We start from the raw sequence: 27,179 nt of genomic DNA on the forward strand, positions 1-27,179 counted from the left end.
GGCTGAAGGATGTATACGATTTCCTGAATAAGCTAGGGCAGAAAAGTATCACAGGCAGGCATGATGCAAGTCCTAGAGTCTGGGCACATAAAAAGAGACGCATGTTCTGGGAAAGGGCCAATAGTTCAAAAGGGCTCGGTGATAGGAAGCAAGGACATAAGTGGTGATGGTGTCAGATCTTATAGGCATTTCCTTCCTTTATCATGCAGGTGAGCCACAGACATTTTCCTAATTGGGGAAAGAACATGTTTGTTCTTGATGCTCATTTTGAAATATAATTTTGCAAACTTCAAGACAGCTTGTTCTCTTTCAATGATTGGTGAGGCTAGAAGGGAAGATCAAAGAAAATGAGTAGGACATGTAGGCTTTAAAAATTATCTTTAGGGCTTCCCTGCTGGTCCAGAGGTAAAGAATCCACCTGCCAATGCAGGGGACACGAGTTTGATCGCTGGTCTGGGAAGATTCCACATGTTGTGGGGTAACCAAGATCATGTGCCACAGCTACGGAAGCCCATGTATCTAGAGCCTGTGCTTCTCAACAACAGAAGCCTCCACAATGAGAAGCCTGCACACCACAGTGAAGAGCAGCCCCCACTCACCACAACTAGAGAAAGCCTGTGAGGAGCGACAAAAACCTCGCACGTGCATGCTTGCCAAGGTGCTCCAGTCACGTCCAACCCTTTGTGATCTGTAGACTGTAGCCCACCAGGCTCGTCTGTCCCGTGGGATTGTCCAGGCAAGAATACTGGAGTGGGTTTCCATGCCCTCCTCCAGAGGATCTTCCCGACCCAGGGATCGAACCCGTGTCTCCTGTGGCTTCTGCATTGAAGGCGGATTCTTTGCAGCTGAGATACTGGTGAAGCCCCAAAGACTCAGCGCAGCCAACAATAAATGAATAAATAAATAATAAAAAATACTTTATATATAAAATAATATCTTTATTGTTTTCTCTGCTTGCAAAAGAAATATAGATTCATTCTAAGCAACTCCAACATTATAGAAATATACAACATAGAAACAAAATGCTCCCTTTAATCCAAACTCCCAGACCCAAACCACTATTACTACACCAATGTGCTGGTCTAGGTTCCTTTAGACTCTTATTTCAATGTATAAACCAAAATATAATTTTCTCCATGCAAGTTAATAAATACACAGCAACCTCAGTTTTAATGGCTATGTAATATTCTGTTGTGTTAATGTACTGTAATTTATTAGACAAATCCTTACTTTGTGGGCATTTGAGCTGTTTTCAATTTTTCAGGATTATAAACAATGCCAGGATGAACACCATTTTTACCTAAATCTTTGCAAAATGTGTTTCTATAGGATACATTCTTAGAACTCTTTCAAGGAACTGACATGAAGAAATGATAGTTTTTCATTTTAATAGATATTGCCAAATTGCCATCATAAAGGTGATATCAATTTATATCCTAACAGTGTATGCCGGTCCCAATCTCCCTAGGAGTGGGTGGGGCTCTACAGGCAGTCTGTTCTGATCAGAGAAATTGCAGAACCTCGAAACACTTCGTTCAGTTCTGTGACTGTCTGTGGTTCACATGTCCCTCTGGTGTCTAATAAACTAACATGAAGAGCGGCTTGAAGGTTTGCCCAAAAAAGGCCACATTTACGCCTATCCTGGGGCCACTCCAAGTATGCTTTCTTTTCCATGAGAGCTTTCAGCTTAGGATATCTGGTAGGGATGCAGTAGAGTGGAATGGGTTCCAGTAAGATAAGAATTATGTAATCAGGACTCTCATGGGAGAGATTGTGGTGGGCAAAGTAGGGTTCATAATGGCACCACTCGCTCTGGACAAAGTTGGGAGACAAAACAAAGATGGACTTGTGACTTTTCTCAGTGCAGTTGATGGCATCTTCCGTCATACTCTGGTCAGGGTCAGAGTTTCCCTCATGAAGGCAAGTCAGAACAGAACCATCTTCTTTCTCTAGCCTGGGAATCAACTCATACTTCACCCAGGCAGAATCGTGTTCACTGTATGAAATACACACGTGGAATTGGACACTTCTTCTGAGTTGTTCCTGAGTTGTCTTCCTAACCCTGAGCCATGTCTGAGTCCACTGACGTAGCATCCTGAGATACCAGGGCAAATCAAAGTGGAAGCAGCAGAAGGCCACAGCCGTCCCCAGAACGAGCATGATAACCACAATGGTGACAATCAGCAAACCTGTGTTGCAAGATATTTCTGGAAGATGAACATCCTTTAACTGAGTCCCCTTTAGATTCAAAGGGTATTCACAGATGTATGAATCTGACCATCCAACCATCATGCCCTCTGAGTATTTTCCAAGCTGAATGAAATCTCTTAATTCACAAGTACACCGGAATGGATTTCTTCCTGCATTTAGAGTTTTAACTTCCTGGCAGCTCTGGAAAAAATCCAGAGATGAGCTGAGAATTAAGTTCATTTCAACATTCAGAACTGAGAGTCTTCTGAAATGACTGCAACCAGGAAGATCAGTTAAAAAATTAAATGCAAGATTTAACTCTCTCAAAGATGTCAGGTGAATAATCTCTTGAGGGACAGTTTGAATTTTGTTACTATTCAGGTCCAGTATTTGAATGTTTCTAGGCAAGCACCTGAAAACAGAATCAGCAAGTTTGTTGAATGACAAGTTCATGGTGACCAAGGTTTCTGGCCACAAACAATTTTCATCATTTTCATGTTGTAACAGATTTTCACTCAGATCTAAGTGCCTCAAGGATGTGTTGCTGGCAAAGCAACTCACTAAGGAAAGGGTCTCCAGTTTATTGTCCTTCAAGATGAGAGTTTTCAAATGAGGCAATTGGATAGATTTTTTAAACACGTCATCTGTTAAGATATTATTAGCGAAATTTAAATATTGGAATCTTGTAGGATACATAGGGAACAGCATGTGAGGCATTTGTGCATCTGATATTGTCAGGTTTTCTATATCCATTTTGGTAAAAAGCAAGTAGACGCTCTCCTGGGGGATATTAAAAATTCTAAAATGTACATGTTCCAGTTTTACAGTTCTCATTACAGTATTTGAGTAGTCAAATGAATTGTGGTCAAGATAAACCTTACCTCCAAAGGTCACGTGTTGAATCTGGAAGTACTCTACTGATGTATGCCAAATTAATTGGAAGATGAGGAAAAGATCATCCCAGGATAAGTCAACTTTATTAAGTAACAGAATGGATGTCTTGGCATTCTCTAAAATAGGGTTTTGTTGAGATCCATAACTTGTAAACTGGCTCTTGTGCAAATCTATATTCGTGACTTCTAATATTTTTGAAGTTTTTATTCCATCCTGCAAAAGAACCCAGAAATTTGTGTCCACTGGTAACACAATGTGAAGTTTTCTTGTGTTTAAGATGGGCAGGCTACCTTCTTCATAATGAGAAAGAGTTCTCAATCCTAAGAAGACGGTATTTAGATGCAAATGAGCAATTTTCTGAAAATCTGATTTTTGTATTTTTGCCCCACTCAAACCTAGGGTTTCCAGCTGTGACATGTTGCCAGTCTCCACGCAGATAGGCACAGCGTCAAAGTCATTGAAGGACAGATCTACATGTCTGAGATCTGCCAGTGGGAACCAGGTTACCCTCTTCAGTCTGTTGTTAGACACATCTAAGTATCTTAACTCCTTGTTGAATTCAAAGGTCTTGATATCCAGCTCTTGGATTCTGTTATGGCATAGAATCAAAGCTTTCAGTTTAGAGAGAGAATGAAAATCTGAATGCTGGAGTTGAAAAAGGAGGTTATAGGACAAATCCAATGTGGTTGTGATTGGGGACAAGTCTTCAGGAACCTTTCTTAAAGACATGCTGGAGAAGTTGGTAGTCAATTCCCTTTCTTCTGGCAGCTCTGAAGCCCCAATATGCACGGACCTAACAATACTACAAAATATGTAAATGCTTCTGATGTGTCTCATTGTAATTCCAAGGATTTTATCACTGGTTCACCTCAGATGAATTTTATCACACATAACCTCACATGAATGAGGAAGATGAATTCAAATCCTGGAAAGACAACATACCGTTAGGTGGTTATGTGATTTGTTAAACCTTGTAGGACTTTTCTTTAATGCCAACATCTGATTATATTCACCAAGAATTTGGAATAGGGTCCCAACCCACTTACTGAATCTTTGACTTCATCTCAGAGCTTGGCTCATAGATTTCCAAGCCAGTTGCTGAGTTACACCTCCATCACTGAGACAAGTCAACATTCCCCAAACGGAGATAGATACATCATAATTGGCAGAAGTGCCTCTCACCCAGTTCAAATAAGGAACGGCATTTCCAGGTCATATTCAACGGTCCCCACCACCACCACCACTACATCCCCTTTTGATAGCATGAAAGCTTTAGGAAGATTAAGAGAAATTTTTAAAAATCAAGACATTTTTTAAGAGCAGTTGAAGATTCACTGCAAAATTAAAGGGAAGGTACAGAGATTTTTCCGTATCTCTCCTGCCCCAACATATGCAAGCCTGCCCCATTATCAACCACTCCCCCACCCCCCGCCATCAGAGTGATGCATTTGTTATAACTGACGGACCTACAATGTCTCACCATAGTCACCCAAAGTCCATAGTTTATGCTATGGTTAATTCTTGGTGTTGTACATTCTAAGGTTTTGGACAAATGAGTGATGACATATATCCATCATGCCTGGAAGCATCTTCACACCATATTGACTCTCCTGCAAATGAGGCAGTGGCCATTTGATGTCTTCTGGACAGCAGCTACCATTCACTGATATTCCATAGACTGACCCTTAAAACCACCGCCTTGTAAGGTAAGTATCATTATTCAGCCTTTATAGGTATAGAACGTGGTTCTTAAAGAGGTCCTGAAACTGCACCACAGTCACAAACTTAATTCACGGCAAGGGCAGAACCTGGGCTTAACCACTCTGCTATCTTGTCTTTCTAGGATGAGTCAAGATAAATCTGCTTTCAAAATATGCTGTAACACATGAATCATGATAAAATTGTATCTCTCTTGGTCATATTGATTCTTCAGTGTTTCCTTAAACACAGTTCAAGAAATCCAGTAAATAAATCTGCAAATGCTACCCAACTTAGGTTTTAGATCAATTACTTACAAGGACTGACTTGGATTAAGCCATTTCGTTAAGCACTGTCTTGTTGAAGCTACTGTATTTAGGAGTCACTTGTTGTAGCTCCCTACCTATGTCCTATCTAACGTATTGATACTGTTGCACTTAGAATGAAATCCAGACTCCAAATGCTGAACCATAGCATCCTCCACGTGCTGCTATTGCTTCCTCCTGGGATCTCATTTCACGCCACTCTTCTTCTGGCCCTCTGCACTCCCATCACACTGCCCCTCTCCTTGTTCCTTGGCTACATCATCTTGCCCTGACCTCAGCCTGGGATGCTCTTCTCTCATCCTTCCTTGGCCAGATCTTTCTTATCATTTAGGTCTTGGCTTAAAGTATATTTCCTCTAAGAAACCGGATTTGACCACTTAATCTAAAGAGGCCATTTAGATTAACTTGCTGTTCATCCCCTTCGTCCTATTTTATTTCTCTACAAAATAGAGCGCTGACCACTATCTGAAACTTCTGTTCATTTATTTATTTGTTGACTACCACTCCCACCTCTCACACCCGTGAGAGAAGGGGTCTGACAATCTCGCCCACCTCTGCATTCCAAGCAGAGAGATAGTGCCTAGTACATGGCATGTGCTCAGAAAATATACATTATGTATTTACAAGTAGATTAATGATCTCAATATTGTATTTCTTTTTTTTTTTTTTTTTTTTTTCAATATTGTATTTCTTAGCACAGCGTGGTACATAATATGCTCTCAAAAATATATGTCAAATGAATTAATTGGAGTTATGAATTCCTGCTATAATGTAGTACATGATGATTAGAGAATGAGTTTAGTGATAGAAATTAATATGTCTGGGTTTCAGTCCAATCTTAACGTCTCACTGGCCATGATAACATAGATTATTCATTTAACTGCTGAAAGGTTCTGTTTTCTCATTTGTAACATGGGTTTTGTGCAAAGGCGTTAAAGAGATAATATATATATAAACCACCTGGGCTTCCTTGGTGGCTCAGACGGTATCACGCCTGGCATGTCACAAACGGTAGCAGTTATCAGGGCCAAGACTAGGGTGATTTCAGCACAGATTTTGAGAGGCACCAAGAAACTTGTTAATCAAGATAAATAGTATTTTAATAAAATTTTTAAAGTAAAATTAATGTCAAACCCACAATGAACAAAATATCAAAAATTTTTTTCATAAAGACAGGATTAGTACTACTTTTTTCCTTGACTTTTCTTCTTCTCAGGCTCCAGTGTGGCTTGTAGGACACTGGCAGTTTATAGACATTTAGATGATGAGGTGTTTTTAACATTATTACCTCAAAGAGTACTTCAACATAACAACTCATCTTAAGTTGCTCCTATGTCTAGGAGCTAGAACCCTTGAAAAATGCAGCAAAATCTAACCTACTTCCTTCATCTGGAATTCTGTAAGTTGAGATGTCATAGCTTTCATGTTTTACTCGTCTTTTCTCTTTTTTACCCAATAACACAATCTCATTTGAAACTTATTCTAAAGAAGTAAGCAGAACTGACTCTGAACTTCTCTTAATATAATAGAAAGGTCCTCTGTCTCAGGCAATGCATATAAATTATGCCATTTCATTTAAACATTTTAAAAAGTAGGATGTAAATTTTTGATGAAAGATGCAATCAATAAATATATTTTTATTATGGTCATGCTACTCTTGCTGGGTGCTGAAAGCAGGTGAAAAACAGAATGATTTTTTTTAATAGCTTATGATTTAAAGTCCAAGTCAAAAGACACCATAAAATTAAATGACAATCAGTGGCTTGCCAAATACTTAATCTAATCTCTCTTTTCCAAATGATGCAAAAAAATGGAGAAGGGGTTTAAACTCATCAAATGTTGGAAGATTTTTACAAAATAAGAGTAAGAATGACTGACATTTTATGAGTGTTTCCTGTTTCACTGGCACTGAGATAAATGCTTTCCATACATTATTTTGTTCAATCTTCTCAACAACCCAACAAAATGATGGATGTTTTTATCCCCATTTTGCAAATGGAGGAGCTAAAACCAGAGGTTAAGTAACTTGCCCAAAGTGAGCCAGTGAATAATTGCTAGAGCATGAATTTGAACCCAGACCTATCTCGTCCCTTCAAAGTACAAACCAAAGGCATTTCAAACTCCGAAATGAAATAGCATAGGGTGTGATTACCGAGACTAATTCCGTTGGCAGGGTTAGGGCCTCTGTGGTCTCTTCCTCACTTCTACATACGTGCCTCTCTCGAAGCTATCTATGCTCTGCCAGGGCTCATGAATTTCAAGAAACCAGAAACAGGAAACCCAAAATCTCAAGCAACTGCAGGACAATTCCTCAGATCAGCAGTGGTCAATACTAAGCCCAAGGTCACTCACTCGTCATTAACCTTCAGATTAGTATAGGCCAAATAATAAATACTAAAAATCTGAACAAGGCAACTTTCTTCCCATCTATGGAATAAGCATGAAAAATCTGAAAATCTGAATAAATCCTTTCCTCCCATTTTCTTCAGAAAAGACCCACACAGCCCTTCTCTCTTTTTCTTGAGTGTTACAGGAGTCAAAGCCAGAGTTCTTACCCTCCAGGCTTGCAGCGGCTCCACAGAGGTTGCAGGTATGGATGATTCATGCACAGGACCAGAACTGGCTGCAGAAGTGGCTGCATCAAGCTTTTCTGTGAAGCGTACCCTCCTTTGCCCTCTACTGCATGCTGGTGGCATTACATGTTGCATGAATTCATACAATCTTAGGTTATTTTTTAAAGAATTGCAGTGAAATACTGGTGGCTCAGATGGTAAAGAATCTGACTGCTACCCACTCCAGTATTCTTGCCTGGAGAATCCCATGGACAAAGGAGCCTGGTGGGCTACTGTCCATGGAGTCAACTCGGACATGACTGATCGACTAACACACACATAAAGTAAAATTTGCCTGTTTAGCCATTTTAAGTGTACAGTTCAGTGGCATTAAGTATGATACATTCACATAGCTGTTCAATCATTAGTACCATCCATCTCCAGTACACATATTCTTTTTTTTTTTTTTTGCAGTGTAGACTGCAATTTTATTTTATAATTGAAATTTAATCAATAAGTTTTATTTTAGATCATTTCTTATAAGTAATATGTAAACACATTATCACTTCATTAAATATTTGAAATGAAAAATATCTCTCCCTTCCAATTATCTCATTTCTTTTTTTTTTTTCAATTTCTCCTTTATTTATTTATTTTTTTTTTCAGTGGGTTTTGTCATATATTGATATGAATCAGCCATAGATTTACACGTATTCCCCATCCCGATCCCCCCTCCCACCTCCATCTCCACCCGATTCCTCTGGGTCTTCCCAGTGCAGCAGGCCCGAGCACTTGTCTCATGCATCCCACCTGGGCTGGTGATCTGTTTCACCATAGATAGTATACATGCTGTTCTTTTGAAATAGCCCACCCTCACCTTCTCCCACACAGTACACATATTCTATAGAGCCCTCTCATAAAATAAAATAAACATTTCCATTTTTTGTGTCCAAAGACATATTCTTCCCTTTCCCAGAACCCAGCATTTTTAAACATATTACACTCCCAGTGAATGGGGAATTTTTCTTTACTTAGGTTTGCATTTAATTTTCAGAAACAAGTCAAGCCAAGTTAGAAAATGGTGGATCTGGTCCAGACAGAATGAGAAACTTCCCCAAGGCCATTCTCCAGTAAGAGATGGAGTCAAGATTTAAAACTGAGTCTATCTGGCTCCAAAGCCCCAAATTTTCATTACTTCAGGTGCCCAAGGGTTTATATACTATTCCTTCTGCCGTCACCTGGAATTTCTAGAATCTTTAAATCTTTATTTGCAATTAGCAGTAAGAAGAGGAGGCTCAGATCCATATGTTCTGATATCTTTGTCTAGTGATTATTTTTTATTCCCTTCAAAAATATTTCCCTTTTTTTCCTTCCTTTTTTCTCCCTCTCCTCTTACTTTGGGCTTCAGCGATATCTGATATTCAGTGATATTCCTCTACCTTTGTCCGTCTGTCTCACACACACACACTCAGTCAGTTACGTGTATACATTTCTTCCCTCACACCTTCCCCTGATCTCAAGCTTCTTCATGCCGTATTTCTGCCTTCGTACATAACTTGCAACCGACAGAGAGCTTTGGATTACCTCAGGTGGTGGAGGTTTATTTTAAAGACACTACAGAAAAAGAGAAAGACCCCACAGGGAATGAGGAGGCGCGGCAGCACGCGGCCAGGCTTCACAAAGGCTGGAGCGCTGACTCTCCAGGACTCCCCGAGGCAGCCCCGATGCCCACGCTGTCCTGCTGTACCCTCCTACGTGGGCAAGGGCTGTTCTCTACTCTCGTTAAGACTCAGCTCCTCTTTGACGCTTCCTGCTTCACTTTTGACTCCTAGCTTCTCTTTACCGCTGCCTTTGCTTCTGTCTCTTCCTACTTCTTTCTGCCTTTCTCGGTATCTTGACTTCAGGGCAGAGCTGAGCCTCACTGTGTGGGTACTTCCCTCAAGACAGGAAATCTGACTTGGCCCTTTGTCTCATCATCCAAAATGGAACATCTTGGTCAGAGGACCTCCAGACCACCTAATAGTCTGCAGGCCTATTTTGTGTCTTGACTTTGGTAGGGCCTAAGTCCCCAGTGCAGACCAGCAGGAAAGTCACATGACCCAAGTCAGCCCACCTGCAGGAGCCGCTTTCCCCCTAAAGCTCTTGTAGTACAGCACATGGTCTGGTGTGGAAAATATGTTGTTTTGATAGAAAATATGTTGTTTTGTTCCTCTAGTTTAATCATAAGTATCAGTAAGAGAAAATAGTCACAAGTTTTTCCTGAATTTCTGAAAGAAAAAAACAATCCTCATGTGGTTAGGGAATCCAAATTGTTCATCATTCATTTAATACACTCGATGAGTATAAGGAAGGGAGAAAATTTTAATTTAAACAAATAAGTTGTTGCTGGCCAGGCTCCTCTGTTTGTGGGATTTCCCAGGCAAGAATACTGGAGTGGATTGTCATTTCCTTCTCCAGGATATCTTCCCAACCCAGGGATCAAACCCAGGTCTCCTGCAAAAGCTGGGGTGTTCTTTACCACTGAGCCACCAGGGGAAGTGAAAGTCGCTCAGTCATGTCTGACTCTTTGCAACCCCAAGGACAGTCCATGGAATTCTCCAGGCCAGAATACTGGAATGGATAGCCTTTCCCTTCTCCAGGGGCTCTTCCCAACCCAGGGACTGAACCCAGGTCTCCCACATTGCAGGCGGACTCTTTACCAGCTGAGCCACAAGGGAAGCCCAAGAATACTGGAGTGGGTAGCCTATCCCTTCTCCAGTGGATCTTCTCAACCCAGGAATGGAACTGGGGTCTCCTGCATTACAGGTGGATTCTTTACCAACTGAGCTATCAGGGAAGCCGGAGCCACCGGAGAAGCCCCAAACAAATAAGTAGTGGAAGCCTAATGATTTTGCAGAGATTTGGTTCTTTATTACTAAGGACTAGAGAAGCATTGTCCAACAGGCTACAGGAAGAAGGCAAGTCACATAAGTAACTTTAAATTATCTAGTAAACAAGTTTAAAAAGACAAAAAGAAATAGGTGAAATTAATTTTGATTATATATTTTGTTTACTCCGCTACATCAAAATGTTCACATGTAACATAAAAAACTACTAACATGATATTTTACATTCTTTGTTTCATAGAATAATGTGTATTTTACACTTATAGCTCATTTCAATTCAGATTCGCCGCATTTTAATAACTCAGTAGTGACACATGGTTCGTGGCTGCCATAGTGAACAAATACGGTTACAGTTTTAAGTTAATAAATGGCCATGCTACAATTAACCAACAAACTGGAACTCTAATTCACCACAAAATATTTCCCAATAATGCCAGATATTGCTATTTCTCATTTCCTCACCTCCCTGTTCCCAACTTTGGCTCCCTTTCTCAGCTAACCCTGTTCACTCTACAAATGGTCCTGTTGTAGAAACATCTATCAGAACCTGTGTCCTCAGAAATTTATCCTTAAGGCTTTAGGGGCAAGAAAGGGAAAAAAAAAATCTATACCTCTATCTATCTATATGTAGACAGAAATATACGTCTATATATATATATATAGACAGCCCAGGACAACCTAGACTGAACATGATGAGCAACTCATCTCCAGTTCCACGTGGGGTAACGTTAGATAATGAAGAGAACAATAACTGCAATGATAATGACACCATCCTAAGAGCCAACATTTATTGACCTTTTGCTTTGGGCCAGGCACTGTTCTTTGACATTACACATATTAACTCATTTAATGCTCCTAACAACAGTATGAGACAGGTAATATTATTACTATTTTACATGCAGGGCAACAAAGCAGAGAAGAATTACGTAACCACTCAGGATGGCTGGAACTCAGGTGGTGCAAGAGAAAGAACCCAGGCTCGCGTAGCCCATCCCGGGAGTGTCCTCCGGCTCACTCTGCACCTCCAGCCCTCGAGTGACTAGCCAGACCCTGGCTTTCCACACATTATACCTCTTGTTTCTTGATAATCTTATAAGCGAGGCATGGTTTCTATGCCATTTTCCAGATGATGAAAAGGAGGTTGGAAGAGGTTGAAGAATTCATCCAAGGACACAGTTCATAGAGAATTGGAGCCAGGCTTTAATTCCAGAATGCATATGCACAGAACCCAGCTTTATAACATTTATTCTCTAACTGCTTCCACCTCTAACAGAGACCTAGTTTTGTTCTCCTAAACCCCATTTCTTTTTTTTGTTGTTGTTGGTCATGAAATTTTTAAGTACAAAAAAATGTAAAAGCAAAAGCAAGCATCAACCACAGGCAAGTGCCAATAATGTTTTTGTATGTTTTCATCTAGACTTTTTTTCTCTGCATATTTTAAACATATTGAAACCATCCTGTAATACTAATTGGCATCCGATGGTTTTCATTTATGTTGTTGTAAGATAAGCATTCCCTTATGTTAATGAATAAACGTCCTCTACAATTTTTTTAGGTTCTGGTAAAAAAAAACACATAACACAAAATTTACCATCTTAACTGTATATAGTACTTTTAATAATTGTAAAATATGTCACTAAATGAACCCAGCACATCCTTCCAGCATTGGAAATTTGAAGTGTTTCAAATTTTTCACTGTTAACAATAACTCTGCAATTAACATGAAAGTGAAAGTGAAAGTTGCTCAGTCTTGTCCGACTCTTTGTGACCCCATGGACTACACAGTCCATGGAATTCTCCAGGCCAGAAAACTGGAGTGAGTAGCCTTTCCCTTCTCCAGGGGATCTTCCCAACCCAGGGGTCGAACCCAGGTCTCCAGCATTGCAGGCAGATTCTTTACCGGCTGAGCCATAAGAGAAGCCCAAGCATACTGGAGTGGGTAGCCTATCCCTTCTCCAGTGGATCTTCCCAACCCAGGAATCGACCAGGGTCTCCAGCATTGCAGGCAGATTCTTTACCAACTGAGCTTTGAGGGAAGCCTTGTGAAGAAATATTTGTTCACATTTCAACTTACTTCTTCAGGATAGATTTCCAGAAGTGGAATTACAGGTCAAAAGCTGTGATATTATACACACACACACACACACACACACACACATATATATAAAATCCAAATTACTTGGCCCTCCTGTTATCATTGGCTGTAATCCGTCAGGCTTCTCCGTCCATGAGATTCTCCAGGCAAAAATACCGGAGTGGGTCGCCATGCCCTCCTTCAGGGTATCTTCCTGGCCCAGAGATCAAACCTGCATCTTTTATGTCTCCTGCATTAGCAGATAAGTTCTTTACCACTAGTGCCACCTAGGAAGCTCCACATTATCACTGTATAAACATGTCCATTTCCCTGCAGTCTTATTAATATAAGAAACTGATAAAAATGGAACTATTTTAATCTCAATTTGGTCAAGAACCCTGGAGTGAGGTGTGAGACTAGATAATCACAACCCTTTGCTGACTTCTAGTCAATAGAAGAGATTGGAGAATCCGAAAGGAGTTGAGGATTGGAAGAGGGTTTTGGAGAGAGTTTTTAGTATATTATGAATTCCCTCTTACCTCAATCCCAGGAAAGAGGGCTTCAACAGACGCACCTGGAAAGGTGGCCATGTGAACTCTGCCCTCAGGGGGACATACTGTAACCAATCTTTAATTCATAACTGGAAATCTAAAGGTCCTGGCTAGCAACTCTAAGGGAGCTGTTGTCGTTCAGTCGCCCAGTCGTGTCCAACTCTTTGCGACCCCATGGACTGCAGCATGTCAAGCCTCCCTGTCCCTCACCATCTCCCGGAGTTTGCCCAAGTTCATGTTCATTACACTGGTGATGCCATCCAGCCATCTCATCCTCTGACACCCTCTTCTCCTTTTGCCCTCCATCTTTCCCAGAACTGGGGACTTTTCCAATGAGTCTGTGTGCATCAGATGACCAAAATACTGGAGCTCCAGCTTCAGCATCAGTCCGTCCAGTGAATATTCAGGGTTGATCTCCTTTAAGATTGACTGGTTTGATCTCCTTGCTGTCTAAGAGACTTTCAGGAGTCTTCTCCAGTACCATAATTTGAAGGCATCAATTCTTTGGCGTTCTGCCTTCTTTACGGTCCAGTTCTCACAACCGTACATGACCATGGGGAAGATCATAGCCTTGACAATACAGATTTTGCAAATAATGAATTTAGGCTTGGAAAGATCAAGTAAATTATCCAGCGCCATTCACATGTAAGTAATAGAGTTAGCATTACAACCCAGACATTGAGAAGCCGAGCTTACATTCACCCAATTTGCAATGTTTCTTCTCCTTTACATGTGACATCTTCCTTATTTTCCTTACTATTCATACATATTTGTTCACATTTTGAACTGACTCTTCCTCTCCCAACTTAGAATTCTTCAGCAGGAGTTTCCACAAATACAATTTCAAGCTCCTAGTAAACTCCTTAAGACCACTGACAACATCAGTTATTTGCATAAAGTATTGATCTAACTTCTCCAAGTCTTGAGTTTGTTAAATAAACTTCAACTGACTTTATGACTCCCTTTAAGGATTTTTTTTAGACTCGCAAGAAGTAACCAGTTGAATCGTGTTCTCCAAATTCCTTCTGCTGACATCCTAAACCCCAGTACCTCATAACGTCACTTTATTTGGAAATGTAGTCAGGTAGTATGATATTAGTTCAGACTGGGTTGTCAGGATGGGCCATAATCCAATGTGATTGGTGTCCTTATGAAAAAGGGAAATTTGGACACAAACAGGCATAGAGGGAAGACCATGTGAAGAAACACAGAGAGAAACAGTCATCTATAAGCCAAGGGGAAGAGGCCTGGAGCAGGTCCTTCCCTCCCACCGCTCAAGGGAACCAACCCTGCTGGAAACTTGATACTGGACTTCTAGCCTCCAGGACTGAGAGACAATAAATTTCTGTTGTTTAGGCCACCCAGGTTTAGAGCCCTAGCAAACTGATGCACGACTAGTTCTGAGCAATTGAAACTTGGTTGTGAAATCTTAAAGTTCAATACAGGAAGGGCAATCATCTTAGAAAAAACAGGAAAATCCAGCTGTAATGACTGTTGCAACATCCCTTACAGAATGAGAGCTTTCATACATTTTTAGCATGTATTTCATGGTTTTAATTTGCTTTCTACTATTCTCATAGAAGTATAAATGATAACTTTCACATATCCCTATATCTAGTCAAGACTAGACTACTCTAGTCAATTCCTAGTCAAGTCCCCATAGCTTGACTTTCAAATCCCTGACAACATGATCTGTTTTTAATCATTAAATTTATTTATTTGTATTTGAAGGATAATTGCTTTTCAGTATTGTTGGTTTCTGCCAAACACCAGCATCATGCATCAGCCATAGGTATACCAATGACAACATGGTCTTAGTCTAACTTTGCGTACTTGAATTTCACTGTTGCTTTTCATAAACTTCATGGTTCAGTCAAATTAAGACAACAGTCCCAGAATGGCCTGCATATTCCTGTTTCTTCTTTATACATCATTCTATTTAGAATGGCCTTTCCATTCTTCATCTACACATTGAAAAATCCAAAGTTTAAGTCTTCTTTCAAGGCCCAGAGGGAAAACCATCACTTCTAAGATTTTTTTCACTCAATCTAAATGGTCTCTGAACTTCCATTTATATTTTTGTCTCATTGATTTTTATTTTAATTTGCTGCTGCTGCTGCTGCTAAGTCGTTTCAGTCGTGTCCGACTCTGTGTGACCCCACAGATGGCAGCCCACCAGGCTCCTCCATCCCTGGGATTCTCCAGGCAAAAATACTGGAGTGGGTTGCCATTTCCTTCTCCATTTAATTATCTGGATACAGGTAATGTCCTATGATTGATCTGGATACAGGTAATGTCCTATGATTGATTGCAAGTTTTTTAGGGCAAGAAACAACAAGTAAATATAAGTGTTACTTGGATTTTTCCTCCCAAAAGTGAAGACTCAGACAAGAGCTTTGTGTGTAGGTCATTCATTTTGAAGAAGTAATCTCAGGGCTCCAGAATTAGGGGCCTGAGAAGAATGAAACAAGAAGAATAGAAAACCAATCCAAGAATAAATTATTGACATGGTTACTCCTGGGGGTGAATAAATTTCAATTCCACTCGGGATCCTGAGGAATGGTCTAGACTATGACTCATTTAATGGCTCCCATCCCTTTAGAGATCAAGGATCTCTTCACAGGATACACATCCAGTACTTCCAGTTTTGTACATATACCAGAAGAGCCAAGCAGGCATCCATAACCTTCCTGTAACAGTGCTACTAATGACATTATAGGGCATAAACTGAGAAGTAGATGGTGCAGCCAAGACAGGGTGCAGATGTGACAAGTCAGTCCACACCTGCCTAGAACTGGCTGACAGACAGTGTGACTAATGAATACAGAAAATAGCTGATACAATAAAACTGAGCAAAAATTCTGATAAAGTCCATTCCTTGCACTGCTCCAAACTGTTCTTGCCCTATTTAAATGGTTTCCCAAAAGACAAGGGTGGCTGCGTGTAGAAGCAGTACACCTTGGCTACATTTCTTCTTATGATCAAAAGGGTAAAGGGCAAACGCACTTCCGCATGCCAGTTCAGACAACTAGAATCTCAGTAAGATCTCTAGCCACAGAAAACCAGACTCAACTTCCATTTGGCTTGAAATGTAACACATCCATGGTTTGGGACCCTGAGACAAGTATGCAATTGCAAGTAGTTTATTTCAGAGGGGATCTTGGAAACACCCTTGGAGGAATGAGACTATGAAATAAAAAGAGAAAGAAAGCCAATAAAGTCATTTCTACCATAGAAAATCAGAATTTTTCCATTCTACTGGGAGATTCAGGGAGAAGGTAAAGTAGACCCCAGGTTTGTCCCCCCAAAATGGGAGAGAAAGCTGAGTTATTTATCTGTCAATTCTCTTTCCAACATTGACTGAGGGCTGCTTCCAAGGACAACCTCCAGCATATCTGAATCGCCCCTCATGTGGACCAAGTGGATCCTCATGGCCAAGAAGAAATTCCTTCAGGTGAAGAATCGCCAGCATTAACAATAAACAGCCTTCAACATGCAGAGACAAATGCTGAATGGAAATGAGGAGGACACAGTATCTTCAGAAATCTGCTACAGAAACCCAAGCGCAAGCTGGAAACGAGATTGCCAGGAGAAACGTCAATAACCTGAGATATGCAGATGACGCCACCTGCATGGCAGAAAGTGACTCTTGATGAAGAGTGATAAAGAGCCTCTTGATGAAGGTGAAAGAGGAGAGTAAAAAAGCTGGCTTAAAACTCAACATTCAAAAAACAAAGATCATGGCATCTGGTCCCATCACTTCATGGCTAATAGATAGGGAGACAATGGAAACAGTAACAGACTTTATTTCCTTGGGCTCCAAAATCACTGCAGATGGTGACTGCAGCCATGAAATTAAAAGACAATTGCTCCTTGGAAGAAAAGCTATGACAAACACAGGGAGCATGTTAAAAAGCAGAGACATTACTTTGCTGACAAAGGTCTGTCTAATCAAAGATAATCATTTCTCCACTAGTCATGTATGGACCATAAAGAAAGCTGAGTGCTGAAGAACTGATGCTTTTGAACGGTGTTGTTGGAGAAGGCTCTTGAGAGTCCCTTAGACTGCAAGATCAAACCAGTCAATCCTATAGGAAAGCAGTCCTGAATATTCATTGGAAGCCTGATGCTGAAGCCGAAACTCCAATACTTTGGCCACCTGATGCCAAGAACTGACATTGGAAACGACCCTGATGCTGGGAAAGATTGAAAGCAGGAGGAGAAGGGGATGACAGAAGAGATGGTTGGATGGCATTACTAACTTGATGGACATGAGTTTGAGCAAGGTCCAGGAGTTGGTAATGGATAGGGAAGACTGGCATGCTGCAGTCCATGGGGTCGCAAAGAGTTGGACACGACTGAGCGACTGAACTGAACTGAACTGATAGAAACCCAGCTACAGTTACAAAAGGCATGAAGTCTTCTAACATTGACCCTGATTGGCACACAGGAACGTATATCAACTGAAGTTGTTTGAACAGGTGCTTCTCTTGATTACATGATAAACTCAATAAATTCAGTCCTATAAAAGAAAGAGATGAATCCCTTTTGTGTTAGAAATTAACTGTTTCAATTGAAATTATATCATTTCATCAATTTTTATTGCCACATATACATGAGGAACTGGGGCCTGAAAAGACATAAACACTTTTTACATTGCTTATGTAATTATTTTATTTTTGGCGGTGCTGGGTCTTGGTCGCCGTGTGGACTTTTCTCTAGTTGTGTGAGCAGGGGCTATTCTCTAGTTGCAGTGCAAGGGCTTCTCACTGCAATGGCTTCCCTTTGTTACGCTGCACGCGCTCTAGGGTTCACGGGCTTCAGTAGTTGTGGCACTTGGGCTCAGTACTGGGGGCTCCTGGGCTCTAGAGTGAGGCTCAATAGTTGTGGTACACAGGTTTAGTTGCTCTGCAGCATGTGGGATCCTCCCAGACCAGGGGTCAAATCTGTCTCTCCTGCACTGGCAGGCAGACACTTTACTACTGAGCCACGAGGGAAGCTCCATATTTTTATCTACATCCTAAATTCAAAATCATGTTTATATCCATGTCAATACAAAATAAGGTCATTGTTAGAGCTTCCAAAATCAGCAACAATTTCCCAAACTCAGCAGAGGAAAATTTTTAAATCTCTGTGTAACTTATTTCTGCTGCTTTTCCCGTCAATTTAATATTAATGGATGCTCTTAGGTTAGCCCAAAAAAGTCCACGTTTACTCTTCTCCTTGGGCCATTCCAAATAAGTTCTCTGTGCCATGAGAGCTCTTAGCTTGCGATAGCTGTTAGGAATGGAATACTGTGGAATGGGATCCAGCAAGATCAGGATTAAGTTATTAGATCCTTCATGGAAGAGATTGTGGTGGGCAAAGTAGAGTTCATAATGGCACCACTCGCTCTGGACAAAGTTGGGAGATAAAATGAAGATGGACTTGTAGCTTTTCTCAATGCAGTTGATGATATTTTCCACGATGCTCTTGCCAGCAACAAAGTTTCTCTCATGGAGACAAATTCTTATATCTTCTTTTTCTAGGTTTGGTATTAATTCATTCTTCACCCAGGCAGAATCCTGCCCACTGTATGAAATAAAAGCATGGAACTGAAGAGTTCTTTGGAGTTCTTCCAAGGGCACATTCCTGGCCCTGCGCCGAGTCTGGGTCCACTGACACACCATTCTGAGGTACCAGGGCAGATCCAGGTAGATGCAGAGGACAGTCACGGTAACGGCCAACACCAGCCCAGGGACCACGATGGTGACAATCAGCAGAGCCGTGTTGCATGACAGCTCAGATACATGGAAGTCCTTTAGACGGGCTCCCTTATAGCTCTCTGGATAGTCACACTTATAAGAATCAGGCCAATCCTCTACCACTTCACTGGATACTTGGCCTACACTTTGGATAAACTCTCTCAGCTCACAGGAACATTGGAATGGATTGTTCCCTGCTTTGAGGGACCTAATCTTCTGGCAGCTCTGGAAGAAATCGGCTGATGGATTGGAAATTGAATTATAATCAATGATCAGTATAGAAAGGCCGCTAAAGATACCACATCCAGGAAGGTGGGCTAAAGAATTGGAAGCAAGGTTGAGTTCTTGCAAAGTTCCTAGACCAGTGACATCTTTAGGGATGCTCCTTATTCTGTTATTGTGAAGATCAAGAACCTTGATCCGAGGAGGTAAACATCTGAAAACAGAGTCAGTAAGTATATTTGAAGACATATTTAAACTTAATAAACTTCTGGCCCAAGGGCAATTTCCTTCACTTTCATCATATATCAGGGAATTCTGGCTAACATCCAGTTGTTGTAGAGACTTCATTTCCTGGGTCATATGAACTATATTTGCAAGTTCTTTTCACTGATTCTTTTGTAAGATAAGTGTCTTCAAATTAGCCAAGTTTGTACAGTTTTTGAAAACCATGTCTGTTAAGAGATTACTGGAAAAGTTCAAATACAAAAATGGGCTGACTTGGGATGGGCAGACCATGTGGACCATATGCGCAGCAGATACTGTGAGATGTTGGATGTTCATATTTGACAAGATTTTATAGATAGAACCTTGTGGAAGACTGAACACATCATGGACAACTTTGTGTATCGACAAGGCCTTCAGTGACGTGTCAGAATAATCAAAATCTGTAAAGCCAAGGTAACCTTGTAGTTTTACATTTGAAATGGAGAAATACTCGATGTTTGTACGCCAAACCAACTGGAGGATCATAAGGAAGGAATTCCAAGTTATTTCAATATTGTTTAAAGTGAGATTTGATAACCTTGAGTTCCTTTGAAGTTTTGACAGAACATTTTCGAAATAAGAACACCCATTATCATCAAGCACACATTTGACATTAGACAGTTCCAGACTCACTGTGGTGCTGACTGACACGTCCAAAATAAAATGGAATTCCTTTCCTGTGGGGAAAACGATGTGCAGGCTCTGTGTGTTAAGGTCTTGAAGGCTCTCAGCGTCTTCTCTTTCCCCATAAGTGTCCCCTAAGACCAATAAAACCTTGCTGATGTGCAAATGAGCGATCGACCGCACACTGGATTTTTGTAACTGTGTGGCACTCAACCCCAGAAATTCTAGTTGAGACATGTTGCCAAACTCTTGGCATATGGGCAGGGCATCAAATGTGTTAAATGAGAGGTCTAAGTGCTTGAGGTTCAGAGTAGGGTGGCAAGAAATCATCTCCAAATTGTTGTGGGACAAATCCAAGTATTCCAGTTTCTGGTTGAACTGAAAAACACTCAAGTCAAGATACTGGATTCTATTATGAGAAATTATCAAAATCTTCAGCTTTGATAGTGAGAGGATATCAGGCATCTGAAGCTCAGAAATATAGTTGTGTGATATATCTAAGATTGTTGTTTCCAGGGATAAGTCTTTGGGAACATAGGTGAGACCTGTTTTTGACCTGTCAATTAAAAATTCACTTTCATCAGATAATTGGGTTCTGATCTCAAGTATTAATATAAAGATGATGGCAAAATGGAAGATGCTAGAATTTTTTTTAGTCATTTTGTAACAGTAGACATTCCTAATGGTAGTTGCTATTCTTCAGAGCATCTTGATACAGTACAGATCCTAGGGGTAAAAAAGTCAGCATTAAATGACTATATTAAATTAAGCATGACTGACATTAAACATTTTTTTACTAGAGACTCATTAAATGAAGGCTACATTCTTGGGAGTCACACAATCTGAAACCAGGAAAATACACATATTTATAAACAATTATACTACCTCTAATCAAATAACTTTTAATATGGATATGTCATGGACTGAATGGTGACCCTCCTCCCAAAAAAAGACATGTCCACCTCCTAACCATGTCCTGATCTCTTAATTGAATATTATTTAATTTAGAAAAAGGGTATTTGTAGAGATAATTACATTAAGAGTCTTGAGAAGATCTTCTTGGATTATCTAGGACTCGCCAGTCCCCAAATTTGGGGCACCAAGGATCAGTTTTGTGGAAGATAAGTTTTCCTCAGATGGAGGTGGGGGATGGTTTTGATTTCGATCTCTGCTCACCTCCTGCTGTGCCTCCCACTTCGTAGTAGGTCATGGACCAGCACCAGTCCATGGCCCTGGGGTTGGGGACCCCTAATCTAGGTAGTCTCTAAATCCAATGACGATTATCCCTATAAGAGAAAAACGGAGCATTATTTACAACAGCCAAGATATGGGAACAAAACTAGGATCAATAGATGAATGATAAAGATGTTCTGTGTGTGTCTTTGTGTGTATATATATATATATATGTATATATATATATACTTACATAATGGAATATTACTCAGTCATTAAAAATGAATTCTTTCCATTTGCAACATGAGTAGGTCTAGAAAGTATCATGCTAAGTGAAATAAGTCAGACAAAGACAAAAACCACATAATCTCACTTATATGTGGAATCTAAAAAACAAAACAAACAAAATGGAAACAGATTCATAGATACAGAAAATAAGTGTGTGCCAGCAGAAAGAGGGATGGAAGGTGGGAGAAACAGGTGAGGAGATTAAGAAGTACAAATCACCAGTATATAACTAATAAGTTATGGGGTTGTAATATACAGCATAAGGAACATGGTCAGTAACACTGCAATAACTTTGATAAAAGATCTTTCAGAAAATGATAAAAGATCTCTCAGAAAATCCATTCATTCATTCATTGATTTATTCAATCAGTATTTATGGATAACCTTCTGGCCATGTTTTAGCAACTAACGATAAAGCAATGATCAGGATAAGGTTCTAATTTTCAAGAGCTTATTATCTAGAGGGAAGACAGAACATAAACATATGATAATTTCATATAGTGATATCTGCTATACAGAAAAATAAAGGAGGATAAATGAATCAAGAATAATGGTAGGTATGTAACAGTGGTTGGTGGTGGCTTTTTCAGATTGATTAGTCAGAGAGGGCCTTTCTGAGAATATGATGTTGGAGTAGAAGTCAGAATGAAGTGAATGAGTCATCTATGGGAAGATCTGGTGGGGGGAAAGCATTTCCTTCTGGCAAAGGAAAAGGCAAGTGCAAAGGTCCTGAGGTAGGATTGAGGTTGGCTTGTCTGAGGCAGAGTAAGGAGGCCAATGTTAGCATGGAGTCAGGTGAGTGAGGGGAGTTCAGGCCAAGAACACAGAGGGCAGATCATCGCGAGGAGTTGGGATTCTATCCCGAGAGTGATGAGGGGGTCAGTAACCACGGAAAGGTTTTAGATAGGAGTAGTTTCCTTCTCTCTCTTATTCAGAAAACTTTTCTTCATTCATTTGTTCGGGGAAACACTTACTGAAACCACTTGCCTTAGCCAGGCACCATGGTAACCACCTACAGGAGTTATCTTAAACAGGAAGTCCTCGGTAAGGAAGGTGAAACCAACCGGAAGATTTCAGGAAAGGTCAAAAGGAGAGAGAAGACACCAGTCCATGTGTCCTACTCACCTCCCAGAATCCTTCTCACTGGAATCCATGATGGCCAAGTGATGCTCACACCACCAGGAGGGACCCTGAGTCAGAATGATTGGCCAGAGACAACCGGAAATTAATTCCATCACTAATCCCATAAAACTAATCCCATAAAACCTGAGATTTTTGAGTCATGTGGCGGAGCAGTCCTCCTGGGTTCCCTTACCTTGATGCTGTCCACCCAGCTGCCCCTCCCCAATAAAGTCTCTTGCTTTGTCAGCACTGGTGTCTCCTTGGACAATTCAATCCTGAGTGTTAGACAAGAGCCCACTCTTGGGCCCTAGACAGGGGTCCTCCTTTCTGCAACACATTCATTCATCAAACATGTATGTATTCCCTATGATACAGTAGGTATTGTCCTGGGTTGTGTCATTACACCGGCCCACCATGATTCAGACACTATTTTGTTATCAGCATTCCTATAGCATAAGAGACCAGAGGGTCAAGTTGGTATGAACCCTAGACAGTGAACCCTCTCACCACCAGAGACCCCCTCAGTGAGGGGGCTACATGGCTATGCAGATATTTTAAGGAACTTATTCAAAACCTCCTAGAACCACATTATATAAGCAGGCCATCAGTATCAGCAAAGAGTTCAATTCCTCTTCACATGTCCCCTCAGCTCTCCTTGAGAGAACTGAAGGACCCAAATAATTCATGTCCCAGACACAACCGTGGGTTGTAAAAGTTCCCCAAGTGAGACATGCAAATTTATCTAGTTGGGGGAATTTCGTGGACTTACCCTTTCACAGAGATGCCCAGTGATGCCTTGGTGATCCTGACCTCTTCAAACATCAAAGAGGGCCATGTTTGCCCCCTTCATCACTGCTCATGAAGACCTTGCAGAGGGGAGGGGACAGAGACATTACAATGTATGTGAAAGTACAGGTGGCATTTCTATGTCACTGATTGTATTTGGCTGAAAGACCCAGAAATGTTCCAAGTCTCTCTCTCCAGCTCCCTGACAGAGCTACCCACACAAGGAGAAATTTTTCAATGAGAATAAAAGTAATACTCAATTACTGCCTGGGCCAGTGCCTAATATCTCAAAACAGAACTATCCTGTATAAGTTAAGTTGAAGCAACAGCAGCTTGGGCTTAAGGCTCAAATGGGGTTCTTTACTTATTCCTAAACCTGAACCCACATCTAGGGATCTTTTAACCATCCAGCCAAACACCAGAGTTCAAGGAAGCAGTGGTCAGCACCATCGAGTGTGATGCCCAGAGTGGCCAGAGAGACAAGGGGCAGAGACAGGACTCCATGCACAGACATGAGTGCTTAGCACACAGCGAACCCACCACAAGCAGGAGGAAAGCGGTTAGGACAGCTTGTCGTTTCCTAAACAGCAGCAGCAACCACAAAAACGCTGCATTATAAAACGGAGAGAGGCGGGGACCAGGGACCTTTGGCTGCAGTGCTGTGGTGCTCGCATTTCGGCAAACATCTCCTCAAGCAACAAAAAACGAAGAAACTACAAGGGACTAAAAATAACTGCATGCATGTGCAGTTGAGACAAATTCTGGACAGAAGACACTAAAAGACCAAAAAAGCCCAACTGCTACCTCCAAAGAGCCTAGAGCAAAGTCAGGGGGTCTGGGGCAAAAGCAGACTGTGTGTGCCCTTGCACACAACGCCAAAGGGGTCGGCAAACCACCTAAGCCACCCCTCCAGCCACACCCCTGGACATACCTCTAACCTCACCCCATAGAAGGAACCAGCGCAGCTCCCCCTCAGGCCAGTGAACAAAGGAAGCTGTTACTGTTCTGGCTTCCTCTGCTGCAGCAGGGGCCCCAGTGAAGTCCTGCCTGAATTTCTTGTCTGGCCTCTAGTCAGCTGCCAATGATTGGGGAAGGCAGAGAACCCTGGTCGGTATCAAACTCCCTGTCTTCAAGCATTGAATGGCTTCAGTTTTCTGCCTGGCTGACTTAGTTGACTCAACTATCTTCTATTTGCTCAACTTCCATTTTGCCTTTTCACTTGCAGTCACTATTTGAAGCACTGAGTTTATTAAATCATTTATATTTTTATAATTAAGAAGTCAAAGTGTTGCATACATGTGTTTAGTCACTTCAGTCATGTCTGACTCCTTGCGACCCCATGGACTGTAGCCCACCAGTTTCCTCTGTCCATGGAGATTCTCCAGGCAAGAATACTGGAGTGGGTTGCCATGCCCTTCTCCAGGGGATCTTCCCAACCCAGGGATCAAACCCAGGTCTCCTGTGTTGCAGACGGATTCTTCACCACCTGAGACACCAGGTTTAGGCACTTAAAGGAGATACAAATTGTATATACCAAACTTGCTATATCAGTGAAAATCAATACTTTTGTCAAGGTCCTAATGAACAGCACAGAATCTCATCTATAGTAGCAGCTCAAAATTATTTTACTGCCAGATAAAATTATTATTTGCAAAGTTAACTAGTAATAGATTGCTGTAATTTGATAGTATACAAATATCTCCAGGTGTGTTTCTGTCTATTTTCATGATTATGATAGGTTTAGCCTCACCTTTTATGATTCAGTGTATCAATAAATGTGAATTGCCTTTGCCTGAAGACTTTGGAGGCATGGAGTCGAGACTTTGACTTGTCTTAATAGCTAATACTCATACAATCAATCTGGCCCATTAAGTTCAGTCCCACAAATATTTATTGAGAGTTTTCTTTGCACGAGGGCAACCAGCTATAAATATTAACCATAGGCTGAAAGGATCAAAACCAGTTCAAGAGCTTTTCTGCTTTGTTTTCTATGAGGTTTTGTGAACTTTTGCTTTCTGTTGTAAAGAAAAACTCACAACTCTTTGGATCCAATTGGGTGTAGCCTGGGAAACATTTTCAAAACCTGCAATTCCACTTCAATAGCTGCACCCTAGGACAGTTTCAGTAGTCTGAGAAAACAGGAAAAAAAATATAAATCGTGGGACTTGCCCAGAGAAAAAACTCAAATGCACCTGCCCTTAAAAACAGGAGTCCCTGGGCAGCACTGAACCCAGGACTGGTTTACCTACAGCTCATTGTCCTCAGCATTTTCATTACAGAGAAATACACGGAGGGACTAGGGTAAAAAGAGCAGTGCCTCTGAATCAGCTGCTAGCTGCTCTGTCAGAAACCCGTGAGATGTTTGTGACCCAAATAGTCATCTACCAACTCAAATCTCTTGAAAGTAAATCGTGCATGAGATGAGGTTCATTCAAAAAAAAAAAAAAAACACACCCAAACACAAAAACCCTTTCTCTGACTCAGAGCAAGCAACTGATAAATAAATGCTAGTTCAAGTCACAGTAAATACATATCAGAAATAACTCACTTAGAAAATCACCCAGGACTTAATCATAGAGATGTCTGAGATTTGGGGGTCTAATAACTAATTACACCATTTATTTTACTTTACAGAATTTAAAAAGATGTTGCTTACCAAGTTGGCCTGTTCCTCTGTCCTTGTTGGCAGTCTGTAGAAAAATCAAATACTTCCTCAAACATTTTATTTCGCTGGTTTAATGTTTGTGGGTGGACTGGGTAAGCTCTTTTACGCCACCTACTGAATCCCACTGAAATTACATGACACAGTCAGCGTAAACCTATTTTCTCCTATTCATGTATAGAAATGGTCTGTGGATTCACAGACCAGCAATAAGATAGAATCACCTCTCTGTGGCCCCCCTTCCCTACAATCAGTTCACTAGTGTCTACATTAACGAAGTGAAGGAGGCAGTATTAATAATCCACAGATGATTTATTCGGTTCAGTTCAGTCGCTCAGTCATGTCCGACTCTTTGCGACCCCATGGACTGCGGCATGCCAGGCCTCCCTGTCCATCATCAACTCCCGGAGTTTACTCAAACTCATGTCCATTGAGACAGTGATGCCTTATTCGCTGAATTCAAAATGCTTATCGTCACCATGCTGATGGACGTGGGGATAGAGGTGTTTCACTTCTAACACTTCAATCAGGCCACTATTAAAAGTGACTGAAGGTGGAAAGACGCAGAGGTCAAGGTCAAAGTTTTGTTAAAATTCATAAGGAGAAAAAAATCTCTCATGGGCTTTTACAGAATGGATGCTAATCACATCTTTTCTGACAAATTGGCTTGCAGAGAAAATCTGGTGCTCAAATTTTTCAAGCTTTCTTCAAAAATTGATTTTTTAAATCTCTATGTGGAAAATAGGCTAGCTAACGATCTCTTTTCCCTGATAAAGCTTTATGTGGTTCCCTGCTGTTGGCATGCTCAAGGAATCCAACCTGATAGCGTTGCTCTGGTCTTTAAAAACAACAACAGTAACAAGATAACAAGTGGGCAAATAGAGCTGAGAAATGCTAGCTTTCTTCCTCTGAACTTGTGCTCAGCTTGGTTCTACAAGATGTCCTCAACATCTTGAGGTTGCAAGCTGGTTGCAATTCTTGCTGGAATCAGCTTTTCTACCACAGGGAACAAGGCCAGCTTCCCTAAACTAAGAACCTTGCAGTGCTTTTTGACTTGTCCTATTCTCTCTCTCTCTCTCTCGGTTTCCTCCTATCCCCTCACAATTTGTTCAAGAAGGGAGGTG

General features: G+C 41.0%; 2 protein-coding genes across 3 annotated transcripts; both read right to left on the reverse strand.

The window, feature by feature from the left end:
* Positions 1-923: 923 nt before the first annotated feature.
* On the reverse strand, positions 924-7,733 carry TLR10 (toll like receptor 10). Of its 2 annotated transcripts, XM_043871479.1 has the most exons (3): positions 7,664-7,733; positions 3,072-4,009; positions 2,433-2,602 (listed from the first exon to the last, which is right to left on the reverse strand). In XM_043871479.1, exons 2-3 carry the CDS (start codon positions 3,919-3,921, stop codon positions 2,568-2,570), a joined length of 885 nt encoding a protein of 294 aa, XP_043727414.1. In that variant the 5' UTR covers positions 3,922-4,009; positions 7,664-7,733; the 3' UTR covers positions 2,433-2,567. The 2 variants fall into 2 exon arrangements, with proteins under 2 accessions (XP_043727413.1, XP_043727414.1); XM_043871478.1 differs by having other exon boundaries at positions 924-4,009.
* Positions 7,734-17,736: 10,003 nt separating this feature from the next.
* TLR1 (toll like receptor 1) lies at positions 17,737-25,940 on the reverse strand. The gene is given in 4 exon segments (XM_043870699.1): positions 17,737-20,750; positions 21,060-21,310; positions 23,377-23,473; positions 25,430-25,940. A coding segment is annotated over 1 exon segment (2,391 nt). The 5' UTR covers positions 20,685-20,750; positions 21,060-21,310; positions 23,377-23,473; positions 25,430-25,940; the 3' UTR covers positions 17,737-18,293.
* Positions 25,941-27,179: the final 1,239 nt, after the last annotated feature.

The sequence above is a fragment of the Cervus elaphus genome, chromosome 17, assembly GCF_910594005.1.
Source record: "Cervus elaphus chromosome 17, mCerEla1.1, whole genome shotgun sequence".
NCBI lineage: Eukaryota > Metazoa > Chordata > Mammalia > Artiodactyla > Cervidae > Cervus > Cervus elaphus.